At 51.4% G+C, this 24,984-nt stretch overlaps 1 protein-coding gene across 1 annotated transcript in view; it reads left to right on the top strand.

The window, feature by feature from the left end:
• Positions 1-16,490, top strand: part of LOC149451034 (uncharacterized) — a 177,054-nt gene extending 160,564 nt beyond the window's left edge. The window contains exon 2 of the mRNA XM_089691142.1: positions 12,605-16,490. Within this exon, the coding sequence (XP_089547268.1) occupies positions 12,909-13,637 (729 nt within the window). The 5' untranslated portion in view covers positions 12,605-12,908 and the 3' untranslated portion in view covers positions 13,638-16,490. The remainder of the gene's footprint in view (positions 1-12,604) is intronic.
• The last annotated feature ends 8,494 nt before the right edge of the window (positions 16,491-24,984 follow it).

The following is a 24,984-nucleotide window of genomic DNA, read 5'->3' on the forward strand; positions in this document are numbered from 1 at the left end:
CGGGCCTCCCTTTGCTGCTGCCAGGCCCGTAATCTGTCATGGGCCCCTGTACCACCTTCTCATGCTGCTGCCAGGTCCAGAGTGTGTCATGGGTCCCTGTACGGCCTCCCATTGCTGCTGTCTCCATCGCCACACTCTGCCATGTGCCACTTTCAGGTCTCCTCACACTGCTGGTGGGTTCCATTTTGTCATAGGGTGCTGGCAGATTACGGGCCTCCCATTGCTGCTGCCAGGCCCGTAATCTGCCATGGGCCCCCGTACCGACTCCTTATGCTGCTGCCAGGTCCAGAGTGTCTCATGGGTCCCTGTACGGCCTCCCATTGCTGCTGTCTCCATCGCCACACTCTGCCATGTGCCACTTTCAGGTCTCCTCACACTGCTGGTGGGTTCCATTTTGTCATAGGGTGCTGGCAGATTACGGGCCTCTCATTGCTGCTGCCAGGCCCGTAATCTGCCATGGGCCCCTGTACCGCCTCCTCATGCTGCTGCCAGGCCCGTAATCTGTCATGGGCCCCTGTACCGCCTCCTCATGCTGCTGCCAGGTCCAGAGTGTGTCATGGGTCCCTGTACGGCCTCCCATTGCTGCTGTCTCCATCGCCACACTCTGCCATGTGCCACTTTCAGGTCTCCTCACACTGCTGGTGGGTTCCATTTTGTCATAGGGTGCTGGCAGATTACGGGCCTCCCATTGCTGCTGCCAGGCCCGTAATCTGCCATGGGCCCCCGTACCGACTCCTCATGCTGCTGCCAGGTCCAGAGTGTCTCATGGGTCCCTGTACGGCCTCCCATTGTTGCTGTCTCCATCGCCACACTCTGCTATGTGCCACTTTCAGGTCTCCTCACACTGCTGGTGGGTTCCATTTTGTCATAGGGTGCTGGCAGATTACGGGCCTCCCATTGCTGCTGCCAGGCCCGTAATCTGCCATGGGCCCCTGTACCGCCTCCTCATGCTGCTGCCAGGCCCGTAATCTGTCATGGGCCCCTGTACCGCCTCCTCATGCTGCTGCTAGATCTAGAGTGTCTCATGGGTCCCTGTACGGCCTCCCATTGCTGCTGTCTCCATCGCCACACTCTGCCATGTGCCACTTTCAGGTCTCCTCACACTGCTGGTGGGTTCCATTTTGTCATAGGGTGCTGGCAGATTACGGGCCTCCCATTGCTGCTGCCAGGCCCGTAATCTGCCATGGGCCCCCGTACCGCCTCCTCATGCTGCTGCCAGGCCCGTAATCTGTCATGGGCCCCTGTACCGCCTCCTCATGCTGCTGCCAGGTCCAGAGTGTCTCATGGGTCCCTGTACGGCCTCCCATTGCTGCTGTCTCCATCGCCACACTCTGCCATGTGCCACTTTTAGGTCTCCTCACACTGCTGGTGGGTTCTAATTTGTCATAGGGTGCTGGCAGATTACGGGCCTCCCATTGCTGCTGCCAGGCCCGTAATCTGTCATGGGCCCCTGTACCGCCTCCTCATGCTGCTGCCAGGTCCAGAGTGTGTCATGGGTCCCTGTACGGCCTCCCATTGCTGCTGTCTCCATCGCCACACTCTGCCATGTGCCACTTTCAGGTCTCCTCACACTGCTGGTGGGTTCCATTTTGTCATAGGGTGCTGGCAGATTACGGGCCTCCCATTGCTGCTGCCAGGCCTGTAATCTGCCATGGGCCCCCGTACCGACTCCTCATGCTGCTGCCAGGCCCGTAATCTGTCATGGGCCCCTGTACCGCCTCCTCATGCTGCTGCCAGGTCCAGAGTGTGTCATGGGTCCCTGTACGGCCTCCCATTGCTGCTGTCTCCATCGCCACACTCTGCCATGTGCCACTTTCAGGTCTCCTCACACTGCTGGTGGGTTCCATTTTGTCATAGGGTGCTGGCAGATTACGGGCCTCCCATTGCTGCTGCCAGGCCCGTAATCTGCCATGGGCCCCCGTACCGACTCCTCATGCTGCTGCCAGGTCCAGAGTGTCTCATGGGTCCCTGTACGGCCTCCCATTGTTGCTGTCTCCATCGCCACACTCTGCTATGTGCCACTTTCAGGTCTCCTCACACTGCTGGTGGGTTCCATTTTGTCATAGGGTGCTGGCAGATTACGGGCCTCCCATTGCTGCTGCCAGGCCCGTAATCTGCCATGGGCCCCTGTACCGCCTCCTCATGCTGCTGCCAGGCCCGTAATCTGTCATGGGCCCCTGTACCGCCTCCTCATGCTGCTGCTAGATCTAGAGTGTCTCATGGGTCCCTGTACGGCCTCCCATTGCTGCTGTCTCCATCGCCACACTCTGCCATGTGCCACTTTCAGGTCTCCTCACACTGCTGGTGGGTTCCATTTTGTCATAGGGTGCTGGCAGATTACGGGCCTCCCATTGCTGCTGCCAGGCCCGTAATCTGCCATGGGCCCCCGTACCGCCTCCTCATGCTGCTGCCAGGCCCGTAATCTGTCATGGGCCCCTGTACCGCCTCCTCATGCTGCTGCCAGGTCCAGAGTGTCTCATGGGTCCCTGTACGGCCTCCCATTGCTGCTGTCTCCATCGCCACACTCTGCCATGTGCCACTTTTAGGTCTCCTCACACTGCTGGTGGGTTCTAATTTGTCATAGGGTGCTGGCAGATTACGGGCCTCCCATTGCTGCTGCCAGGCCCGTAATCTGTCATGGGCCCCTGTACCGCCTCCTCATGCTGCTGCCAGGTCCAGAGTGTGTCATGGGTCCCTGTACGGCCTCCCATTGCTGCTGTCTCCATCGCCACACTCTGCCATGTGCCACTTTCAGGTCTCCTCACACTGCTGGTGGGTTCCATTTTGTCATAGGGTGCTGGCAGATTACGGGCCTCCCATTGCTGCTGCCAGGCCTGTAATCTGCCATGGGCCCCCGTACCGACTCCTCATGCTGCTGCCAGGCCCGTAATCTGTCATGGGCCCCTGTACCGCCTCCTCATGCTGCTGCCAGGTCCAGAGTGTGTCATGGGTCCCTGTACGGCCTCCCATTGCTGCTGTCTCCATCGCCACACTCTGCCATGTGCCACTTTCAGGTCTCCTCACACTGCTGGTGGGTTCCATTTTGTCATAGGGTGCTGGCAGATTACGGGCCTCCCATTGCTGCTGCCAGGCCCGTAATCTGCCACGGGCCCCCGTACCGACTCCTCATGCTGCTGCCAGGCCCGTAATCTGTCATGGGCCCCTGTACCGCCTCCTCATGCTGCTGCCAGGTCCAGAGTGTCTCATGGGTCCCTGTACGGCCTCCCATTGCTGCTGTCTCCATCGCCACACTCTGCCATGTGCCACTTTCAGGTCTCCTCACACTGCCGGTGGGTTCCATTTTGTCATAGGGTGCTGGCAGTTTACGGGCCTCCTATTGCTGCTGCCAGGCCCGTAATCTGCCATGGGCCCCCGTACCGACTCCTAATGCTGCTGCCAGGCCCGTAATCTGTCATGGGCCCGTGTACTGCCTCCTCATGCTGCTGCCAGGTCCAGAGTGTCTCATGGGTCCCTGTACGGCCTCCCATTGCTGCTGTCTATATCGCCACACTCTGCCATGTGCCACTTTCAGGTCTCCTCACACTGCTGGTGGGTTCCATTTTGTCATAGGGTGCTGGCAGATTACGGGCCTCCCTTTGCTGCTGCCAGGCCCGTAATCTGTCATGGGCCCCTGTACCACCTTCTCATGCTGCTGCCAGGTCCAGAGTGTGTCATGGGTCCCTGTACGGCCTCCCATTGCTGCTGTCTCCATCGCCACACTCTGCCATGTGCCACTTTCAGGTCTCCTCACACTGCTGGTGGGTTCTAATTTGTCATAGGGTGCTGGCAGATTACGGGCCTCCCATTGCTGCTGCCAGGCCCGTAATCTGTCATGGGCCCCTGTACCGCCTCCTCATGCTGCTGCCAGGTCCAGAGTGTGTCATGGGTCCCTGTACGGCCTCCCATTGCTGCTGTCTCCATCGCCACACTCTGCCATGTGCCACTTTCAGGTCTCCTCACACTGCTGGTGGGTTCCATTTTGTCATAGGGTGCTGGCAGATTACGGGCCTTCCATTGCTGCTGCCAGGCCCGTATTCTGCCATGTGCCCCCGTACCGACTCCTCATGCTGCTGCCAGGCCCGTAATCTGTCATGGGCCCCTGTACCGCCTCCTCATACTGCTGCCAGGCCCGTAATCTGTCATGGGCCCCTGTACTGCCTCCTCATGCTGCTGCCAGGTCCAGAGTGTCTCATGGGTCCCTGTACGGCCTCCCATTGCTGCTGTCTCCATCGCCACACTCTGCCATGTGCCACTTTCAGGTCTCCTCACACTGCTGGTGGGTTCCAATTTGTCATAGGGTGCTGGCAGATTACGGGCCTCCCATTGCTGCTGCCATGCCCGTAATCTGCCATGGGCCCCCGTACCGACTCCTCATGCTGCTGCCAGGCCCGTAATCTGTCATGGGCCCCTGTACCGCCTCCTCATGCTGCTGCCAGGTCCAGAGTGTCTCATGGGTCCCTGTACGGCCTCCCATTGCTGCTGTCTCCATCGCCACACTCTGCCATGTGCCACTTTCAGGTCTCCTCACACTGCTGGTGGGTTCCATTTTGTCATAGGGTGCTGGCAGATTACGGGCCTCCCATTGCTGCTGCCAGGCCCGTAATCTGCCATGGGCCCCCGTACCGACTCCTTATGCTGCTGCCAGGTCCAGAGTGTCTCATGGGTCCCTGTACGGCCTCCCATTGCTGCTGTCTCCATCGCCACACTCTGCCATGTGCCACTTTCAGGTCTCCTCACACTGCTGGTGGGTTCCATTTTGTCATAGGGTGCTGGCAGATTACGGGCCTCCCATTGCTGCTGCCAGGCCCGTAATCTACAATGGGCCCCTGTACCGCCTCCTCATGCTGCTGCCAGGCCCGTAATCTGTCATGGGCCCCTGTACCGCCTCCTCATGCTGCTGCCAGGTCCAGAGTGTCTCATGGGTCCCTGTACGGCCTCCCATTGCTGCTGTCTCCATCGCCACACTCTGCCATGTGCCACTTTCAGGTCTCCTCACACTGCTGGTGGGTTCCATTTTGTCATAGGGTGCTGGCAGATTACGGGCCTCCCATTGCTGCTGCCAGGCCCGTAATCTGCCATGGGCCCCCGTACTGACTCCTCATGCTGCTGCCAGTCCCGTAATCTGTCATGGGCCCCTGTACCGCCTCCTCATGCTGCTGCCAGGTCCAGAGTGTGTCATGGGTTCCTGTACGGCCTCCCATTGCTGCTGTCTCCATCGCCACACTCTGCCATGTGCCACTTTCAGGTCTCCTCACACTGCTGGTGGGTTCCATTTTGTCATAGGGTGCTGGCAGATTACGGGCCTCCCATTGCTGCTGCCAGGCCCGTAATCTGCCATGGGCCCCCGTACCGACTCCTCATGCTGCTGCCAGGTCCAGAGTGTCTCATGGGTCCCTGTACGGCCTCCCATTGCTGCTGTCTCCATCGCCACACTCTGCCATGTGCCACTTTCAGGTCTCCTCACACTGCTGGTGGGTTCCATTTTGTCATAGGGTGCTGGCAGATTACGGGCCTCCCATTGCTGCTGCCAGGCCCGTAATCTGCCATGGGCCCCCGTACCGCCTCCTCATGCTGCTGCCAGGCCCGTAATCTGTCATGGGCCCCTGTACCGCCTCCTCATGCTGCTGCCAGGTCCAGAGTGTGTCATGGGTCCCTGTACGGCCTCCCATTGCTGCTGTCTCCATCGCCACACTCTGCCATGTGCCACTTTCAGGTCTCCTCACACTGCTGGTGGGTTCCATTTTGTCATAGGGTGCTGGCAGATTACGGGCCTCCCATTGCTGCTGCCAGGCCCGTAATCTGCCATGGGCCCCCGTACCGACTCCTCATGCTGCTGCCAGGTCCAGAGTGTCTCATGGGTCCCTGTACGGCCTCCCATTGCTGCTGTCTCCATCGCCACACTCTGCCATGTGCCACTTTCAGGTCTCCTCACACTGCTGGTGGGTTCCATTTTGTCATAGGGTGCTGGCAGATTACGGGCCTCCCATTGCTGCTGCCAGGCCCGTAATCTGCCATGGGCCCCCGTACCGCCTCCTCATGCTGCTGCCAGGCCCGTAATCTGTCATGGACCCCTGTACCGCCTCCTCATGCTGCTGCCAGGTCCAGAGTGTCTCATGGGTCCCTGTACGGCCTCCCATTGCTGCTGTCTCCATCGCCACACTCTGCCATGTGCCACTTTCAGGTCTCCTCACACTGCTGGTGGGTTCCATTTTGTCATAGGGTGCTGGCAGATTACGGGCCTCCCATTGCTGCTGCCAGGCCCGTAATCTGCCATGGGCCCCCGTACCGACTCCTTATGCTGCTGCCAGGTCCAGAGTGTCTCATGGGTCCCTGTACGGCCTCCCATTGCTGCTGTCTCCATCGCCACACTCTGCCATGTGCCACTTTCAGGTCTCCTCACACTGCTGGTGGGTTCCATTTTGTCATAGGGTGCTGGCAGATTACGGGCCTCCCATTGCTGCTGCCAGGCCCATAATCTGCCATGGGCCCCCGTACCGCCTCCTCATGCTGCTGCCAGGCCCGTAATCTGTCATGGGTCCCTGTACCGCCTCCTCATGCTGCTGCCAGGTCCAGAGTGTGTCATGGGTCCCTGTACGGCCTCCCATTGCTGCTGTCTCCATCGCCACACTCTGCCATGTGCCACTTTCAGGTCTCCTCACACTGCTGGTGGGTTCCATTTTGTCATAGGGTGCTGGCAGATTACGGGCCTCCCATTGCTGCTGCCAGGCCCGTAATCTGCCATGGGCCCCCGTACCGACTCCTCATGCTGCTGCCAGGTCCAGAGTGTCTCATGGGTCCCTGTACGGCCTCCCATTGCTGCTGTCTCCATCGCCACACTCTGCCATGTGCCACTTTCAGGTCTCCTCACACTGCTGGTGGGTTCCATTTTGTCATAGGGTGCTGGCAGATTACGGGCCTCCCATTGCTGCTGCCAGGCCCGTAATCTGCCATGGGCCCCCGTACCGCCTCCTCATGCTGCTGCCAGGCCCGTAATCTGTCATGGACCCCTGTACCGCCTCCTCATGCTGCTGCCAGGTCCAGAGTGTCTCATGGGTCCCTGTACGGCCTCCCATTGCTGCTGTCTCCATCGCCACACTCTGCCATGTGCCACTTTCAGGTCTCCTCACACTGCTGGTGGGTTCCATTTTGTCATAGGGTGCTGGCAGATTACGGGCCTCCCATTGCTGCTGCCAGGCCCGTAATCTGCCATGGGCCCCCGTACCGACTCCTTATGCTGCTGCCAGGTCCAGAGTGTCTCATGGGTCCCTGTACGGCCTCCCATTGCTGCTGTCTCCATCGCCACACTCTGCCATGTGCCACTTTCAGGTCTCCTCACACTGCTGGTGGGTTCCATTTTGTCATAGGGTGCTGGCAGATTACGGGCCTCCCATTGCTGCTGCCAGGCCCGTAATCTGCCATGGGCCCCCGTACCGACTCCTCATGCTGCTGCCAGGTCCAGAGTGTCTCATGGGTCCCTGTACGGCCTCCCATTGCTGCTGTCTCCATCGCCACACTCTGCCATGTGCCACTTTCAGGTCTCCTCACACTGCTGGTGGGTTCCATTTTGTCATAGGGTGCTGGCAGATTACGGGCCTCCCATTGCTGCTGCCAGGCCCGTAATCTGCCATGGGCCCCCGTACCGCCTCCTCATGCTGCTGCCAGGCCCGTAATCTGTCATGGACCCCTGTACCGCCTCCTCATGCTGCTGCCAGGTCCAGAGTGTCTCATGGGTCCCTGTACGGCCTCCCATTGCTGCTGTCTCCATCGCCACACTCTGCCATGTGCCACTTTCAGGTCTCCTCACACTGCTGGTGGGTTCCATTTTGTCATAGGGTGCTGGCAGATTACGGGCCTCCCATTGCTGCTGCCAGGCCCGTAATCTGCCATGGGCCCCCGTACCGACTCCTTATGCTGCTGCCAGGTCCAGAGTGTCTCATGGGTCCCTGTACGGCCTCCCATTGCTGCTGTCTCCATCGCCACACTCTGCCATGTGCCACTTTCAGGTCTCCTCACACTGCTGGTGGGTTCCATTTTGTCATAGGGTGCTGGCAGATTACGGGCCTCCCATTGCTGCTGCCAGGCCCATAATCTGCCATGGGCCCCCGTACCGCCTCCTCATGCTGCTGCCAGGCCCGTAATCTGTCATGGGTCCCTGTACCGCCTCCTCATGCTGCTGCCAGGTCCAGAGTGTGTCATGGGTCCCTGTACGGCCTCCCATTGCTGCTGTCTCCATCGCCACACTCTGCCATGTGCCACTTTCAGGTCTCCTCACACTGCTGGTGGGTTCCATTTTGTCATAGGGTGCTGGCAGATTACGGGCCTCCCATTGCTGCTGCCAGGCCCGTAATCTGCCATGGGCCCCCGTACCGACTCCTCATGCTGCTGCCAGGTCCAGAGTGTCTCATGGGTCCCTGTACGGCCTCCCATTGCTGCTGTCTCCATCGCCACACTCTGCCATGTGCCACTTTCAGGTCTCCTCACACTGCTGGTGGGTTCCATTTTGTCATAGGGTGCTGGCAGATTACGGGCCTCCCATTGCTGCTGCCAGGCCCGTAATCTGCCATGGGCCCCCGTACCGCCTCCTCATGCTGCTGCCAGGCCCGTAATCTGTCATGGACCCCTGTACCGCCTCCTCATGCTGCTGCCAGGTCCAGAGTGTCTCATGGGTCCCTGTACGGCCTCCCATTGCTGCTGTCTCCATCGCCACACTCTGCCATGTGCCACTTTCAGGTCTCCTCACACTGCTGGTGGGTTCCATTTTGTCATAGGGTGCTGGCAGATTACGGGCCTCCCATTGCTGCTGCCAGGCCCGTAATCTGCCATGGGCCCCCGTACCGACTCCTTATGCTGCTGCCAGGTCCAGAGTGTCTCATGGGTCCCTGTACGGCCTCCCATTGCTGCTGTCTCCATCGCCACACTCTGCCATGTGCCACTTTCAGGTCTCCTCACACTGCTGGTGGGTTCCATTTTGTCATAGGGTGCTGGCAGATTACGGGCCTCCCATTGCTGCTGCCAGGCCCGTAATCTGCCATGGGCCCCTGTACCGCCTCCTCATGCTGCTGCCAGGCCCGTAATCTGTCATGGGCCCCTGTACCGCCTCCTCATGCTGCTGCCAGGTCCAGAGTGTCTCATGGGTCCCTGTACGGCCTCCCATTGCTGCTGTCTCCATCGCCACACTCTGCCATGTGCCACTTTCAGGTCTCCTCACACTGCTGGTGGGTTCCATTTTGTCATAGGGTGCTGGCAGATTACGGGCCTCCCATTGCTGCTGCCAGGCCCGTAATCTGCCATGGGCCCCCGTACCGACTCCTCATGCTGCTGCCAGGTCCAGAGTGTCTCATGGGTCCCTGTACGGCCTCCCATTGCTGCTGTCTCCATCGCCACACTCTGCCATGTGCCACTTTCAGGTCTCCTCACACTGCTGGTGCGTTCCATTTTGTCATAGGGTGCTGGCAGATTACGGGCCTCCCATTGCTGCTGCCAGGCCCGTAATCTGCCATGGGCCCCCGTACCGACTCCTCATGCTGCTGCCAGGCCCGTAATCTGTCATGGGCCCCTGTACCGCCTCCTCATGCTGCTGCCAGGTCCAGAGTGTCTCATGGGTCCCTGTACGGCCTCCCATTGTTGCTGTCTCCATCGCCACACTCTGCCATGTGCCACTTTCAGGTCTCCTCACACTGCTGGTGGGTTCTAATTTGTCATAGGGTGCTGGCAGATTACGGGCCTCCCATTGCTGCTGCCAGGCCCGTAATCTGTCATGGGCCCCTGTACCGCCTCCTCATGCTGCTGCCAGGTCCAGAGTGTGTCATGGGTCCCTGTACGGCCTCCCATTGCTGCTGTCTCCATCGCCACACTCTGCCATGTGCCACTTTCAGGTCTCCTCACACTGCTGGTGGGTTCCATTTTGTCATAGGGTGCTGGCAGATTACGGGCCTTCCATTGCTGCTGCCAGGCCCGTATTCTGCCATGTGCCCCCGTACCGACTCCTCATGCTGCTGCCAGGCCCGTAATCTGTCATGGGCCCCTGTACCGCCTCCTCATACTGCTGCCAGGCCCGTAATCTGTCATGGGCCCCTGTACTGCCTCCTCATGCTGCTTCCAGGTCCAGAGTCTCTCATGGGTCCCTGTACGGCCTCCCATTGCTGCTGTCTCCATCGCCACACTCTGCCATGTGCCACTTTCAGGTCTCCTCACACTGCTGGTGGGTTCCAATTTGTCATAGGGTGCTGGCAGATTACGGGCCTCCCATTGCTGCTGCCAGGCCCGTAATCTGCCATGGGCCCCCGTACCGACTCCTCATGCTGCTGCCAGGCCCGTAATCTGTCATGGGCCCCTGTACCGCCTCCTCATGCTGCTGCCAGGTCCAGAGTGTCTCATGGGTCCCTGTACGGCCTCCCATTGCTGCTGTCTCCATCGCCACACTCTGCCATGTGCCACTTTCAGGTCTCCTCACACTGCTGGTGGGTTCCATTTTGTAATAGGGTGCTGGCAGATTACGGGCCTCCCATTGCTGCTGCCAGGCCCGTAATCTGCCATGGGCCCCTGTACCGCCTCCTCATGCTGCTGCCAGGCCCGTAATCTGTCATGGGCCCCTGTACCGCCTCCTCATGCTGCTGCCAGGTCCAGAGTGTGTCATGGGTCCCTGTACGGCCTCCCATTGCTGCTGTCTCCATCGCCACACTCTGCCATGTGCCACTTTCAGGTCTCCTCACACTGCTGGTGGGTTCCATTTTGTCATAGGGTGCTGGCAGATTACGGGCCTCCCATTGCTGCTGCCAGGCCCTTAATCTGCCATGGGCCCCCGTACCGACTCCTCATGCTGCTGTCAGGCCCGTAATCTGTCATGGGCCCCTGTACCGCCTCCTCATGCTGCTGCCAGGTCCAGAGTGTGTCATGGGTCCCTGTACGGCCTCCCATTGCTGCTGTCTCCATCGCCACACTCTGCCATGTGCCACTTTCAGGTCTCCTCACACTGCTGGTGGGTTCCATTTTGTCATAGGGTGCTGGCAGATTACGGGCCTCCCATTGCTGCTGCCAGGCCCGTAATCTGCCACGGGCCCCCGTACCGACTCCTCATGCTGCTGCCAGGCCCGTAATCTGTCATGGGCCCCTGTACCGCCTCCTCATGCTGCTGCCAGGTCCAGAGTGTCTCATGGGTCCCTGTACGGCCTCCCATTGCTGCTGTCTCCATCGCCACACTCTGCCATGTGCCACTTTCAGGTCTCCTCACACTGCTGGTGGGTTCCATTTTTTCGTTGGGTGCTGTATGGCCTCCCATTGCTGCTGCCTCCATCGCCACACTGTGGCTCCACACTCTGGTTTTGGCCCCGTGACTGCCCAAATGAGTGAAGTGTGCGGTGATTCTAAGATCGACGGCACTCATCTGCATGTCATACTGACTGACAGTATTATTTCTCTTCCCCAGCAGACTCCAAGGGCATTTAAATTAAAGGTACAGTGTTCTGCACTAATATAAAGGTTCTCTGAAGCCTAGAAACACCCTTTTTATAACTTAAATTCGCAGCGAATATATTCGCATCAAATCAAATTTATTCCTCGCATTCGCCGAATCAGCCGAATCGAATTTTTGAATACTTCGCTCATCTCTATCAGGAATCACAGGCAAAGGAATAAGACCATACGGCAATTTGGATCCTGCAGTGGCCCGTTTAAATAGCCCGCCCGGCACCGATAGGCATGCCTGGGTCCTAGTGCCTGCCCAGCGCCGTCATTGGTGACAGGTGCGCCTGGGTCCTAGTGCCCGCCTTCCTGTATGCCTTGTCATGATCCTGCGCATGCGCAGATTCGTGCGCCGCGGCGATCTTCCCTGACACTGTTGTTGAGTCCTGCAATCACATTATGAGCTCCTTGTAAAACTATTATCTCTTTCCAATAACATCTATTAACAAGAGAAGATATGGACCCCACAATTCCTCTATATACTCCACAATTCTCCCATGTGGACACCTCGTAGGTGGTTCTCCAGTATAGACTCCCAGTTTGGGGAACTCATTTAGAAGAAGCCGTCAGCTAGAATCAAACTCACTACTCTACAGTATGGTGAAGACCAAGGAGGCCCAGCAATACCAAATGTTAGACTTTATTTTATAGCTGCCCAACTTCAGCATCTTACCAGGTGGGACTTAGTAGACACATTAGATCCCATCCATCGGTTGCTACTTCCATCAGATACAGATTTCACATCACTCTCACACTTCTTAATGGGCTTCAGATGGCACCAGTGGGAAAGGCATGATCTCTCATCTATTTATTCCAGTCTTTTGACTCTTACCGAAGACTTATAGAAAGAAATGGAAAACAGTCAGAGGAAATAAGAGAAAGTGGTGGGAGATGATTTTGACCTCCATACCTCTCATCTCTCTGTCCTCTTCACAGAAACTCAGTCATTTCTTTTGCATAGAGCTTTCAGGACCCCAGCTCAATTCTTCAGCTAGGACAGGAGGGATTTCCCCTTTGACCCCACTTGTAGCGGTGATGTTGGGATTTGATACGTGTTTTGGAGATATTCAAAAAGTGGAGCGATATGACCAGTATTATAATGTTGGTATTCAATATTCCTTCTTTCTTCTTTCTTTCTCTACAGGTAGATTGATGAACCAGGTTTTTGGAACTTTTTTGTCTTCATGAATACAGCTGAGTCACATGGAAAATAAAACACATGGGTGTCTTAATTGACTGAAAGTCTTTACTGCAGTTCACTGGAGGATTCACACGGGATACAAGTCATATCTGTGTTCTAAAAGTCATGGTTTGGATCCTCTTCCACATTGATCCAGCAGGAGAAAAGTAATTTCAGTGTTCTGGAAGTGACAATGGCTTTACAATAAAGTCCAACCCCAGTATACATAAGAGGAGTCATTTCATACTTCTTGTTTGTAGATTTTACAATGGAGAGAAAATATATCACACACCACAAGGCTTGCAAGGGAGAGAAGCCATATCATTGTTCTGAATGTGGCAAAACTTTGACACGCAAGACATCCCTTATAATACACCAAAGAGTTCACACTGGAGAGAAGCCATATCAGTGTTCTGAATGTGATAAAGCTTTTACACGGAAGTCAGATCTTATTAAACACATGAGGATTCACACTGGAGAGAAGCCATATCAGTGTTATGAATGTGATAAAACTTTTACAGTGAAGTCATATCTTAATAGACACCAGAGGATTCACACTGGACAGAAGCCATATCAGTGTTCTGGATGTGATAAAGCTTTTACACAGATGTCAAGTCTTATCACACACCAGAGGCTTCACACTGGACAAAGGTCATATCAGTGTTCTGAATGTGATAAAGCTTTTACAGTGAAGTCACATCTTATCACACACCAGAGGAGTCACACTGGAGAGAAGTCATATCCGTGTTTTAAATGTGATAAAGCTTTTACTCAGAAGTCAAGTCTTATCACACACCAGAGGAGTCACATTGGAGAGAAGCCATATCAATGTTCTGAATGTGATAAAACTTTTACAGTGAAGTCAGATCTTACCAGACACCAGAGAATTCACACTGGAGAGAAGCCATATCAGTGTTCTGAATGTGAGAAAGCTTTTACACGGAAGTCAGATCTTATCAGACACCAGAGGAGTCACACTGGAGAGAAGTCATTTTAATGCTCTCAATGTGACAAAACTTTTTCAGTTAATGCCGGTCTAATCTATCACCGGAGGATTCACAAATTTCAGCATAGATTATATTCTGGAAAAAAGGAATATTAAATAAGTTTCAGGTGTCACAAGTTAGTTTCACATCCACAATGTCATCCCACAAGCTAGAGAAGAAGGGAGAAGATAAAATGCTACTTTAGAAGAAACAAACTAAAATCTGAGCAAACTGGAATGTAATGATCGGATGAACTGAGTTTAGTGCTTATCTCCATCAATACACAACTAGAAGGGATTTGAATATTTTATCGCTTGACAATTTGTTTTAAGATAAGCATCAATAACTGAACAGCTTCCCTCATGATTATCATCTTTATCATGGAGCTTTGAATGTACATGCAATGCATTTTCATGATACACCAACTGAGTTGTGTTTCCAAGCATTTTCTTCATTTCTGGATCCTGAGGTAATACATGACCAACATTGCCTCAGTACCAGAGACTAGGATGGGGTCTATTATCTTACCAAGTCTCTGAAGCCTCAGTGGGAGAGTCCATTCCAGGTTCTTCTGACTATTGATACATCATCAGCCAGGCTTGAGGTCTCCAGCTAAGCCCACCTTGTCCACTCCTCCCATTACCTGTTCCATCTCCTCTCCCATTATCAATGCCTTCTTTCCACATTTCATCTCTCATTGATATTATTATTGTTATTATATAGGATTTATATGGTGCCAACAGTTTGCTCAGCGCTTTACAATATAACGGGAGACAATACAGTAACCATACAGTTTAATACAAGAGGGATAGGAGGGCCCTGCTCCTCAGAGCTTACAATCTAGGAGGGAGGGGCTAGTGGTACAAAAGGTAGTAACTGTGGGGGATGGACTGGTTGGAAGAGTAGAAGATTCCATTATTAGCTGAGGGCAGGATAGGCTTCCCTGAAGATATAGGTTTTCAGAAATCACCTAAAAGTGAGCAGAGGAGGCAATAGTCTGATAAATTGGGGTAGAGAGTTCAAGAGGATGGGGGAAGCTTTGGAGACGAGCATGGGAGGAGGAGACAAGGGAGCTAGAGAGCAAGAGGTCGTGCTAGGAGCGGAGAGTACGGTTTGGGTGATATTTGGAGACAAGATAGGTGATGTAATTTGGGGCGGAGTTATAAATGGCTTTATATGTTATTGTTAGTGTTTTGAATTTTCTCCGTTGGGCAATGGGAAGCCAGTGAAGGGATTGGCAGAGAGGGGTGGAGGACACTGAGTGGAGGCCAGTGGAGGGATTGGCAGAGAGGGGTGGAGGACACTGAGTGGAGGTCAGCGGAGGGATTGGCAGAGAGGGGTGGAGGACACTGAGTGGAGGCCAGTGAAGGGATTGGCAGAGAGGGGTGGAGGCAAGTGGAGGGATTGGCAGAGAGGGTGGAGGCCAGTGGAGGGATTGGCAAAGAGAGGTGGAGGACACTGAATGGAGGCCAGTGGAGGGATTGGCAGAGGGGGATGGAGGACACTGAATGGAGGCCAGTGGAGGGATTTGTGGAGGACACTGAATAGAGGCCAGTGGAGGGATTGGCAGAGAGGGGTGGAGGACACTTAGTGGAGGCCAGTGGAGGGATTGGCAGAGAGGGTGGAGGCCAGTGAAGGGATTGGCAAAGAGAGGTGGAGGACACTGAATGGAGGCCAGTGGAGGGATTGGCAGAGGGGGATGGAGGACACTGAATGGAGGCCAGTGGAGGGATTGGTGGAGGACACTGAATGGAGGCCAGGGGAGGGATTGGCAAAGAGAGGTGGAGGACACTGAATGGAGGCCAGTGGAGGGATTGGCAGAGGGGGATGGAGGACACTGATTGGAGGCCAGTGGAGAGATTGGTGGAGGACACTGAATGGAGGCCAGGGGAGGGATTGGCAAAGAGAGGTGGAGGACACTGAATGGAGGCCAGTGGAGGGATTGGCAGAGGGGGATGGAGGACACTGAATGGAGGTCAGTGGAGGGATTGGTGGAGGACACTGAATGGAGGCCAGTGGAGGGATTGGCAGATAGGGATGGCTGATACAGAATGGTTTGTAAGGTGGATATCAGCAGCATTCATGATAGACTGAAGAGGGGATAGCCTGCAATGAGGTCGGCCAATGAGGAGGGAGTTACAATAGTCTAGGCGAGATATAACAAGGGAGTGAATACGTTGCTTAGTGGTTTCCGAGGTTAAGAACGGCCATATCTTGGAGCTGTTGTGGAGGTGAAGTCTACAAGATTTGGACAGTGATTGGATTTGGGGCTGAAATGACAGATGGAAGTCTAGGATTACACCTAGTACCCTGGCATGAGGGGAGGGACTGATGGTTGTGTTATTGATCTTGATGGAGAAGTCAGGGAAGGGGGCACAGGCTGGGGGGAATACAAAGAGCTCAGTTTTGGAAAGATTGAGTTTGAGGAAGTGGAGTGACATCCATGCCGATATGTCACTTAGTAGAGTAGTAATGCGAAAGGAGACTGAAGGGGTGAGGTGAGGAGGAGACTGAAGGGGCGAGGTGAGGAGGAGACTGAAGGGGTGAGGTGAGGGGTAGAAAGATAGATTTGTGTGTCATCAGGATAGAGATGGTACTTAAAGCCATGGGAGTTTATCAAGTGACCAAGTTAGGAGGTGTATATGGAGAAGAGTAGGTGTCCAAGGACAGAACCTGGAGGGACCCCTACAGAAAGAGGGAGTGAAAAGGAGGAGGCAGAGTTAAAGGTAATGCTGAATGAGCTCTGTGATAGGTAGGAGGAGAACCAGGAGAGCACAGAGTCTTGGAGGCCAGGAGAGTGGAGTTTTTTGAGGAGGAGGGGATGGTCAACCATATCAAAAGCTGCAGAGAGGTCATGTAGTAAGAGTAAGGATGAGTACGGAGTAGTGATCATTGGTTGGGATGAGTACGGAGTAGTGGCCATGGGTTGCAATGAGTACGGAGTAGTGGCCATTGGTTGGGATGAGTACGGAGTAGTGGCCATTGTTTGGGATGAGTACGGAGTAGTGGCCATTGGTTGGGATGAGTACGGAGTAGTGGCCATTGGTTGGGATGAGTACGGAGTAGTGGCCATTGGTTGGGATGAGTACGGAGTAGTGACCATTGGTTGGGATGAGTACGGAGTAGTGGCCATTGGTTGGGATGAGTACGGAGTAGTGGCCATTGGTTGGGATGAGTACGCAGTAGTGACCATTGGTTGGGATGAGTATGGAGTAGTGGCCATTGGTTTTAGCAGTTAGTAGATCATTAGTGAGGTTTAGTAGGGCAGTTTCAGTGGAGTGTAGTGAGGGAAAGCCAGACTGTAAAGGGTCAAGAAGGTTGTTGTCGGTGAGGTAGGAGCTCAGGTGATTTTAGACTAAGAGTTCTAATAGTTTAGAGGTAAATGGCAGCAGGGAGATGGGTCTTAAGTTGTTCAGGTTGGTGGGGTCCAGGGAGGGCTTGTTAAGTATGGGAGTGATGTGCGCATGCTTTAGAGAGGAGGGGAAGGCACCAGTAGAGAGGGAGAGATTGAAGATGTGAGTGAGGGAGCATAGGATGGAAGAAGAGGCTGACCGTAGTAGTTGTGAGGGGACAGGATCCAGGGGGCAGGTAGTGAGACGGGCTTCTGAGAGAACCTTAGTAACCTCTTTGGTAGTAGCGAGGTCAGAAGAGGAAAGTGTTGAGGGAGGTTTAGTATAGGGTATGCTAAGTGGGATGGATGTCTGTGCAGTGGAGATGCTCCTATGAATTGCATCAGTCTTGTTTTTGAAATGATTTGCAATCTCGTGAGCAGTGAGTGAGGTACTGGGTGGAGGTGGAGAAAGTTGAGAGTTAGAAGTAGAGAAGAGACGACGAGGACTGGATGACAAGGTATTGATGAGAGTGACAAAGTAGGCTTGTCTGGTAGCATGGAGGGAGGAATTGTATGTGAAGAAAGCAGATTTATATCGGGTGAATGCTTGGTGAGATTTGGTTTTACGCCACATTCACTCCAGCACACGACTATGTCGTTTAAGATCTCTGGTGTTGTCAGTCTGCCAAGGTTGTAATGGGCGGGGCCTGATGCTTCATGTTGTTAGAGGAGCAAGTGAGTCTAATGTGGATGAAAGTGAACTGTTGTAGACAGCAGTGGCCAGGTCAGGGCAGGACAGGGGAGAGATTCTGTCATAGAGTTGGTCAGTTGCAGAGTGGAAAGGAGAAGGGTTCAAGTTGTGATGGTTTCTGCAGGTGATTGCTGATTGGAGGGATAAGTGTTTGAAGATGAGGACACTGTGAAGGTGATGAGATTGTGATCATAGAGAGGAAAGGGGGTGTTTGTGAGGTTGTAGGATATCATCTCATGGGTGACAACCTTTCAGGCAGGTCTGTGTCTGTGACACCAGCTAGAAAGAAGTCTCTGTTCAGTGAGAAAACAACATCCCAAGCTGATGCAGGCCTTCCAATACTGAGTTACTGCTGATTTAGGGGATGTATTCAGCAGTAAAACGTAAGCCCAGCTGGCCACTTGTGTTCCATGTGGTTCTGCCAAATGGGATTCCATCAGGTGAAGATCAGAAATCCTTGTTCCATGTTTTCTCTTTCCAGCTATTACTCCTCTCCATAGACTAATCACACAATACAACTGCCAGAGATCTGAACTTACAAAGTGCTGAGTGTGCGGTCATATTCCTACCACTTCTTCCGGGGGACTGACATTCCTCTGATTGGGGTTCACAATAATCACTCTGAGTGCACACATCTCTTTTTGGTGGAAAGTTTGTAAAGAAAACTTCTTCTCCCTGGAAATATTACAACGTTGGCACCAAAGTGTAACTATGGGCAACATCAATAATGACATTAATAATGAAATCTGTCATTAGCAGAGCAGGTTTTGCTTTTCTGAGTCTCCTATTGTATTATTTTTTGTTGTCCCTCCCAGTAGATTGTTTTTTTTTTTTTGTACTTCCTGTAGAAGACTAAGTCTTTAGAGAAAAATGGCAGTTGGAGGGGTTGGGGCAAATCCTATAACACTGCTGGGGGTGCTCACAACTGTCAGTTGTCATTCATATGGGGGGTTGGACCTTATAGAGAACCTGTTGCTGTAACTGCTGTAGAAGCGTTAGCTGAAGTTGGGCTTTACTTGTTGTGTGTCTTACTTATAATCTATCTAAGACTTCCCTGTACAGGGTGACAACGCTGCTGTGTAATGTTCCTGCAGAATGATTAGGGTTGTCACCCTGATACAGAAGGTGGGAAAATAACAGATCTACAGACGGGACCAACAGCTGATACAACTATGTTGCAGAGGGAACTCTGGGAATGCTAATGACAGATTGCATTACACATTCAGTTAGCAGACTTCCTGCTGTTGGTCTGATGTTTGAATTGTGTTCTGATATTTACTGTCCTGCTGTAAAAGGTGTAAATGATCGCCCGCATGTTTCCTGTAGTAGCAGGGACTACAAACTCCTATCAGGAATAGTAGGATGATAAAATGTAAGTTAATAGATAGGCCGCGCCCCTACAATAAGGTATATCTATATAAATTATATATTAGATTGTTATTAATAAACACTGGCTGGATTTTATCATGAATAATTCACATATGAAAAAATAAGAGAAATCCTTATAAAGTACAGCAAAAAGATTTTCTGGATATATATGTGTGATTTTTTGTTTTTAAATAAGAAATGAATAATAATTATGAATAATAGAAAAATATATAAAAAATAATAATAATAAAAAAATAAATAAAAATAAAAAATATAAATGAAATATAATCACAAAATTTTGAAAATGAAAAGATGAAAAAGAATGTAAAAATGAAATGGTGTCCAAAGTCTATGAATAATACCGGAGTATTCTATTCGTGTCCACAATAGTAATTGCTGTATATAAGGAACTGTAGAAATAAATCCTTGCTTGAATATTGACCCTTTTATGGGCTCACCTTCTTGTTAGCCTATTGCTGGGCTGACACAGCTTTTAAGAGGTTTGTATTGATGAGATCCTTTGGACCTCCCCTGGGTTTTCCTGGATTGGTCACTTCTAATGTGCTTGTATGGACATGATGATCTCTGCTTCCTTCTGATGCTGGATGTGGCTCCATCTCCCTATTTTTCTCCTCGTTAGTATAGTGGAAGAAAGAAGAGATATTTGGTGCCTTATCGTTTTAATAAAAAGATTTATTTAATGCCCTCTATATGACCTCACATGTCAATCATTTCAATGCGCTTTGTAATAGATAAAACCGCTAAATGCGGATGTGACAGGCTTCCTCCGTGTGTCTACACACACTGTCTATACCCGCCGTTACTGAAGTTGGGTTGTCATGGTGACGTCAAAGCCCCTCCCCAACGCGTTGCGCCACAGGGTCACGTGGCTTCTTCCGGGGGATGTGATAGGACAATTACCTTGCCTGGACTTCTTTTATAATAGTTTGGCTCCATTTTCTTGAAGTATGTATGGTTGCGGCCATCTTTTTGGGGCCAAACCTTTATAGCTATCATTACGGACAGCTGTATTGATCAAATTGAGACAATGTTGCTAATTGTGATGTTGTTTGTGTGAAAACATGTAACTGTTATATCCACTGTTTAACAACCCTGTATACGTCGGCTATATAGACTGTGCATGTAATTGGCAACAGGGAAGTCGGTCACATTTACTTTTAACAATAAGGTTTAATCCAAAATTTATTACAAAATGCATATACAAAAAATAGAAAAAAGAAAAAATCCGTACATATATATATAATCAATTAAAAACAGTATAAAGTGCTTTATATTGACTTCCAACTACTAGTTTTTTAGTTTTTAGGAATAGTAGGATGGCTACCTACCCAAGGGGGTCACCTTTTTGGATTTGGGGGAAACATTTCACATGGTTTCTTTCCATTATTGACACCGACAAGGGGAATCTCACTTCACTAACAATAGGAGAGCCAATCACAGGCCAGTAACATTTCATGGTGTCTCAATGTATTGCAGAATGTTTAATCCCCATTGGTCCAATGGATTCCTAGTTCTTCCAGATACATTGCTTCTTGTGTGGAAGGAGCACCCTAAAATGTCTTCCCTTCAATTCCACCCATAGATGTACTTTAGGTGATGTTGCCCCTCCCCCATATCTGTAAGGGAAACCCTCAATTTCTCCCAATACTCCCCTGGCCTTCCAGTGAGAAGAAACATTTTCTCTGGAGTGGAGATGTTTTATGCAGTGAGCCCTTCATAGACGGGATGGGGAATCTAAGTAATCTAAGATAAGTAAGATGAACCGGTGTACTTGAGTCATGGATCAGATAACCAATGACACCATTGATGGTATAGCAGAGCTGACAGCAGAAGTGGCTCCATCACCTAAGGTGGTGTCACAGAACTGCATGGCGGCTGACTATCTCTCAGAAGATCAAGGCAGAGTCTACACACTGGTGTCAGAGAGTGTTGTACATTTATATTAGATCATGAGGATCTCAGAAGGGGATATCTACAGGAGTTCCAACAGTCACCTGGGTGGGGGGAAGTGGGATCCATTTTCTTGGATGGGTTTAGTTGGAACTTGGTTGAGTAATATGGTGGCTTTGCTTCTTAGGCCATTAGTTGCTACTATAGATTTGATGATAATTGTATACATTGTTGCTGTTGTGTGTTTTGCTGCCAGTTGATTTTGCTTGTTTATGCACATGATTACATTCACATTGTTAGAACAGAAGATTATTTAAAGCCCCCTAAATATTGTGTTTTATTTTCTGAAAGCAGAGACCCTGGAGAATAAAATGGTGGTGGTTAAAATTTTTGGCACACAATATTAGCGCAGCTGTCTATGAAATGCATATTTTCAGTAAAAAAACACTAACAATAATTCCAGTTCAGAAAAACACAATATATGACCCAATTTGAAGAAAAATTAAAGATGAGGTTGGCATCAAGTATATAGATACCAAACATGTCAAGCTTTAAAATGGCATGTGCTTGTGAAATGGTGACAAACTTCAGTACCAAAAATTGTCCATAGGTGACGCTTTAAAAGCCTTTACAGGTCATCAGTTTATATAGTGAACCATGAATGATGGCCCTAGAGTTATTCCTCTCCCTCTGGTGTGTGCAGAGATATGTACAATGTGTAGCATGATTGAGGGTTACATAAGTGGGTGGGGCTGGTATTAATGAGGGGTGTGTCATATGTTAATCATTTCTTATAATAGATGATATAAATGGTATAAATAGATCCTTGAAATGTAAACAATCTATCTCTTTCCTTCTGTTGTTAAAGTGTCACATATATATGATGAATAAAGTTGGGTGATATTTTCACCGCACAATACCGTGGTCTGGGTTCTTCTACAACACTTCCCCCCAAAAATGTCCTCTTCCAGTTCCAGGAGTCTGGTGGAATTGGACACAAGCTGATGGTATCTATTAGGCCCCTTGTACATGGGGGGTCCGGCCCCTGTGGGTGCAATGCTGTCATTATAATACACCTGGTAGGCACAGGTACAACGTCCAGCCCCGCTGCCTGCAGCCTGTCAAAGTCTACACTACAGCTGGACGGGGCTCAATGCTGCACCACGTTTACCTCGTGTTTAGGGCGCTCTGTGTTCAGGTAGAAATGGCCGCCATCCTGATCAGACAAAGCATAGAGCAGATGTAGGCCGGTGCAGTCTGCTTCTTCCCCTGTAGGTGGCGCCCGACCAGAGTGACATCCCAGCCTGGAGAGGAAGTCGGGGGACACTTGGCTTCTCTATGGTTTCCCGGTTCCTGGAGATGGCGTGGAATGAAGGGGTCCATGGAGTCCTGGGGACATTTTTTGTTCTTTGTTTACACCTTTTAAAAATCATTTTATTCCTGAAGATCACTAAACCCCAAATCTGATGTATTCTTTGATAGCAGACACCCTATATAATACAATGTTGGGAGTTGTCATTTTCTATGTTACATGATATTAGCACAACAGTTTATGAAAGGCAACATTTCAGGAACAATATAGCAACGTTTATTTCTGAGCACATAAATGCAATTCATGACCTATTTTCTGGTGAAATATAAAAGATGAGGTTGTGCCGAGGAAATGGGATTCCCAACATGTCAAGCCGTAACACTGTGTGCACTTGGAACGCTTTAATAGCCCCTCCAGGTCATCAGTATAGAGTTACACAGGAGCACTGGTGCTCCAATCATTGCTCTCCCTCCGGCGTGTGCGCTGATATGTAACGTGTGTGGGGATCACTGTGTTCCTATGTAGGCACCCCAATGTACATGTCACGTCCTGGTCTGTGTATAGGAGGTCCGCTGAGCTCCCTCTGTCCTTCCCAGTGACACCCACCATGACAGTACCGGGCTCTGCTGTCCCACATGGTGTCAGGGGGAGGGGCACATCTCAGTGGTGGGTGTGGGAATGATAGGCGGCTTCACAGCCACTTGTATCACTTCCACATGACAGCCGACATTCAGATTTACTAAAGTCCTCACACTCCCGGCTGTATAGCGGTGGGGAGTGTGGGGGGAAATAACATGTCTGCAGCATTGTTAAATATCTGAATCCCCAGCAAGTGGCTGCATGTTCATATTTTACCACCCCCCTATCCTGGCACCCTAAGATGGTTGCCTAAGCCTCCTTAAGGTGGTCATTGGATTTTGGGACCTGTATGTGGCAAGGCTGCCAGAAAGTCTCTCACTTGGGGTGTCCTCATACTGGGGAGAAGTAGCAGAATGTGTTTTGGGGTGTAATTCCACATCTCCCCATGGCGTGTGCCAGAAATAGCTCATTAAATGACAACTTGGTGTAAATAGATTTTGTTTTTCATTTTCCAATAACTTATGGCAATAACTGTAAATGTTCCATGGACACAACATGCCTCTCAGCACATACCTTGGGATGTATCCTTCCCATAAAGGGGACATTTGGGGATGTTTGTAAGGTCCGGGCATTTTACTGCCTCAAGAAATGTGATCGGCAGTCAGAAAGTAACAGCGACGTAAAAGCTGCATAAATTCCATTCTATATCCCATAGTTTGTAGACGCCATAACTTCACACAAACCAATCAATATCCACGGATTCAGCTATGCTTCTACCAAAGACACGGAGCAGAATACACGTTGTACTACATGTATGAAGAAATCTGATTTTATGGGATATGTTTTATAACAAAGTAGAAGATATCATTTGTTTTCAAAATTAAAAAATATCCCCCCCCCCCCCAGTGGTGATCAAATATCACCAATAGAAAGCTCTATTTATATCAGTGAAACTTGTGTACAGTGTAGCATGACCACACAATTGTCAGTTAAAGTAGTGCAGTGCTGAAAAGCAAAATAAAAAAAACCCTTATCATGAAGGGGGTAAAACATTCCGGAGCTGAAGTAGGTAATAAATCTTCCTGTCATCGTACAGTTTGGTTTCATTTTCTTACATTTCTCAGGATGCCGTTTTTCTGAGCTCCACAAGGTGGTGATCACACATATACAGAGACAGGAAGTGAGGTCAGGCACAGACAGGAAGTGGTGTCAGGCACAGACAGGAAGTGATGTCAGGCACACACAGGAAGTGATGTCAGGCACACACAGAAAGTGAGGTCAGGCACAGAAAGGAAGTGACATCAGGAACAGACAGGAAGTGACGTCGGGCACAGACAGGTAGTGACCTCAGGCACAGACAAGAAGTGAGGTCTGGCACAGACAGGAAGTGAGATCAGGAACAGACAGGAAGTGACATCAGGCACACACCGGAAGTGATGTCAGGCAAGGACAGGAAGGGATGTCGGGCACAGACAGGAAGTGACATCAGGCACACACAGGAAGTGATGTCAGGCACAGACAGGAAGTGATGTCAGGCACAGACAGGAAGTGATGTCAGGCACAGACAGGAAGTGAGGTCTAGCACAGACGGGAAGTGATGTCAGGCACAGACAGGAAGGGATGTCAGGCACAGACAGGAAGTGATGTCAGGCACAGACAGGAAGTGAGGTCTAGCACAGATGGGAAGTGATGTCAGGCACAGACAGGAAGGGATGGCTGGCACAGACAGGAAGTGAGGTTAGGCACACACAGGAAGTGACATCAGGCACACACAGGAAGTGATGTCAGGCACAGACAGGAAGTGATGTCAGGCACAGACAGGAAGTGAGGTCTAGCACAGACGGGAAGTGATGTCAGGCACAGACAGGAAGGGATGGCTGGCACAGACAGGAAGTAAGGTTAGGCACACACAGGAAGCGATGTCACGCACAGACAGGAAGTGAGGTCAGGCACACACAGGAAGTGATTTCAGGCACAGACAGGAAGTGATGTCAGGCACAGACAGGAAGTGATGTCAGGCACAGACAGGAAGCTCCATGTGGGAGGAATTATAGAGGAGACATTGCTGGAAGTGTGAGCAGAGGAGGTAATGAGATTGTATTTGAT

The sequence above is a fragment of the Staurois parvus genome, unplaced genomic scaffold (assembly GCF_062004578.1).
Source record: "Staurois parvus isolate SC_StPar_1 unplaced genomic scaffold, SC_StPar_1.0 ptg000551l, whole genome shotgun sequence".
Taxonomy (NCBI): Eukaryota; Metazoa; Chordata; class Amphibia; order Anura; family Ranidae; genus Staurois; species Staurois parvus.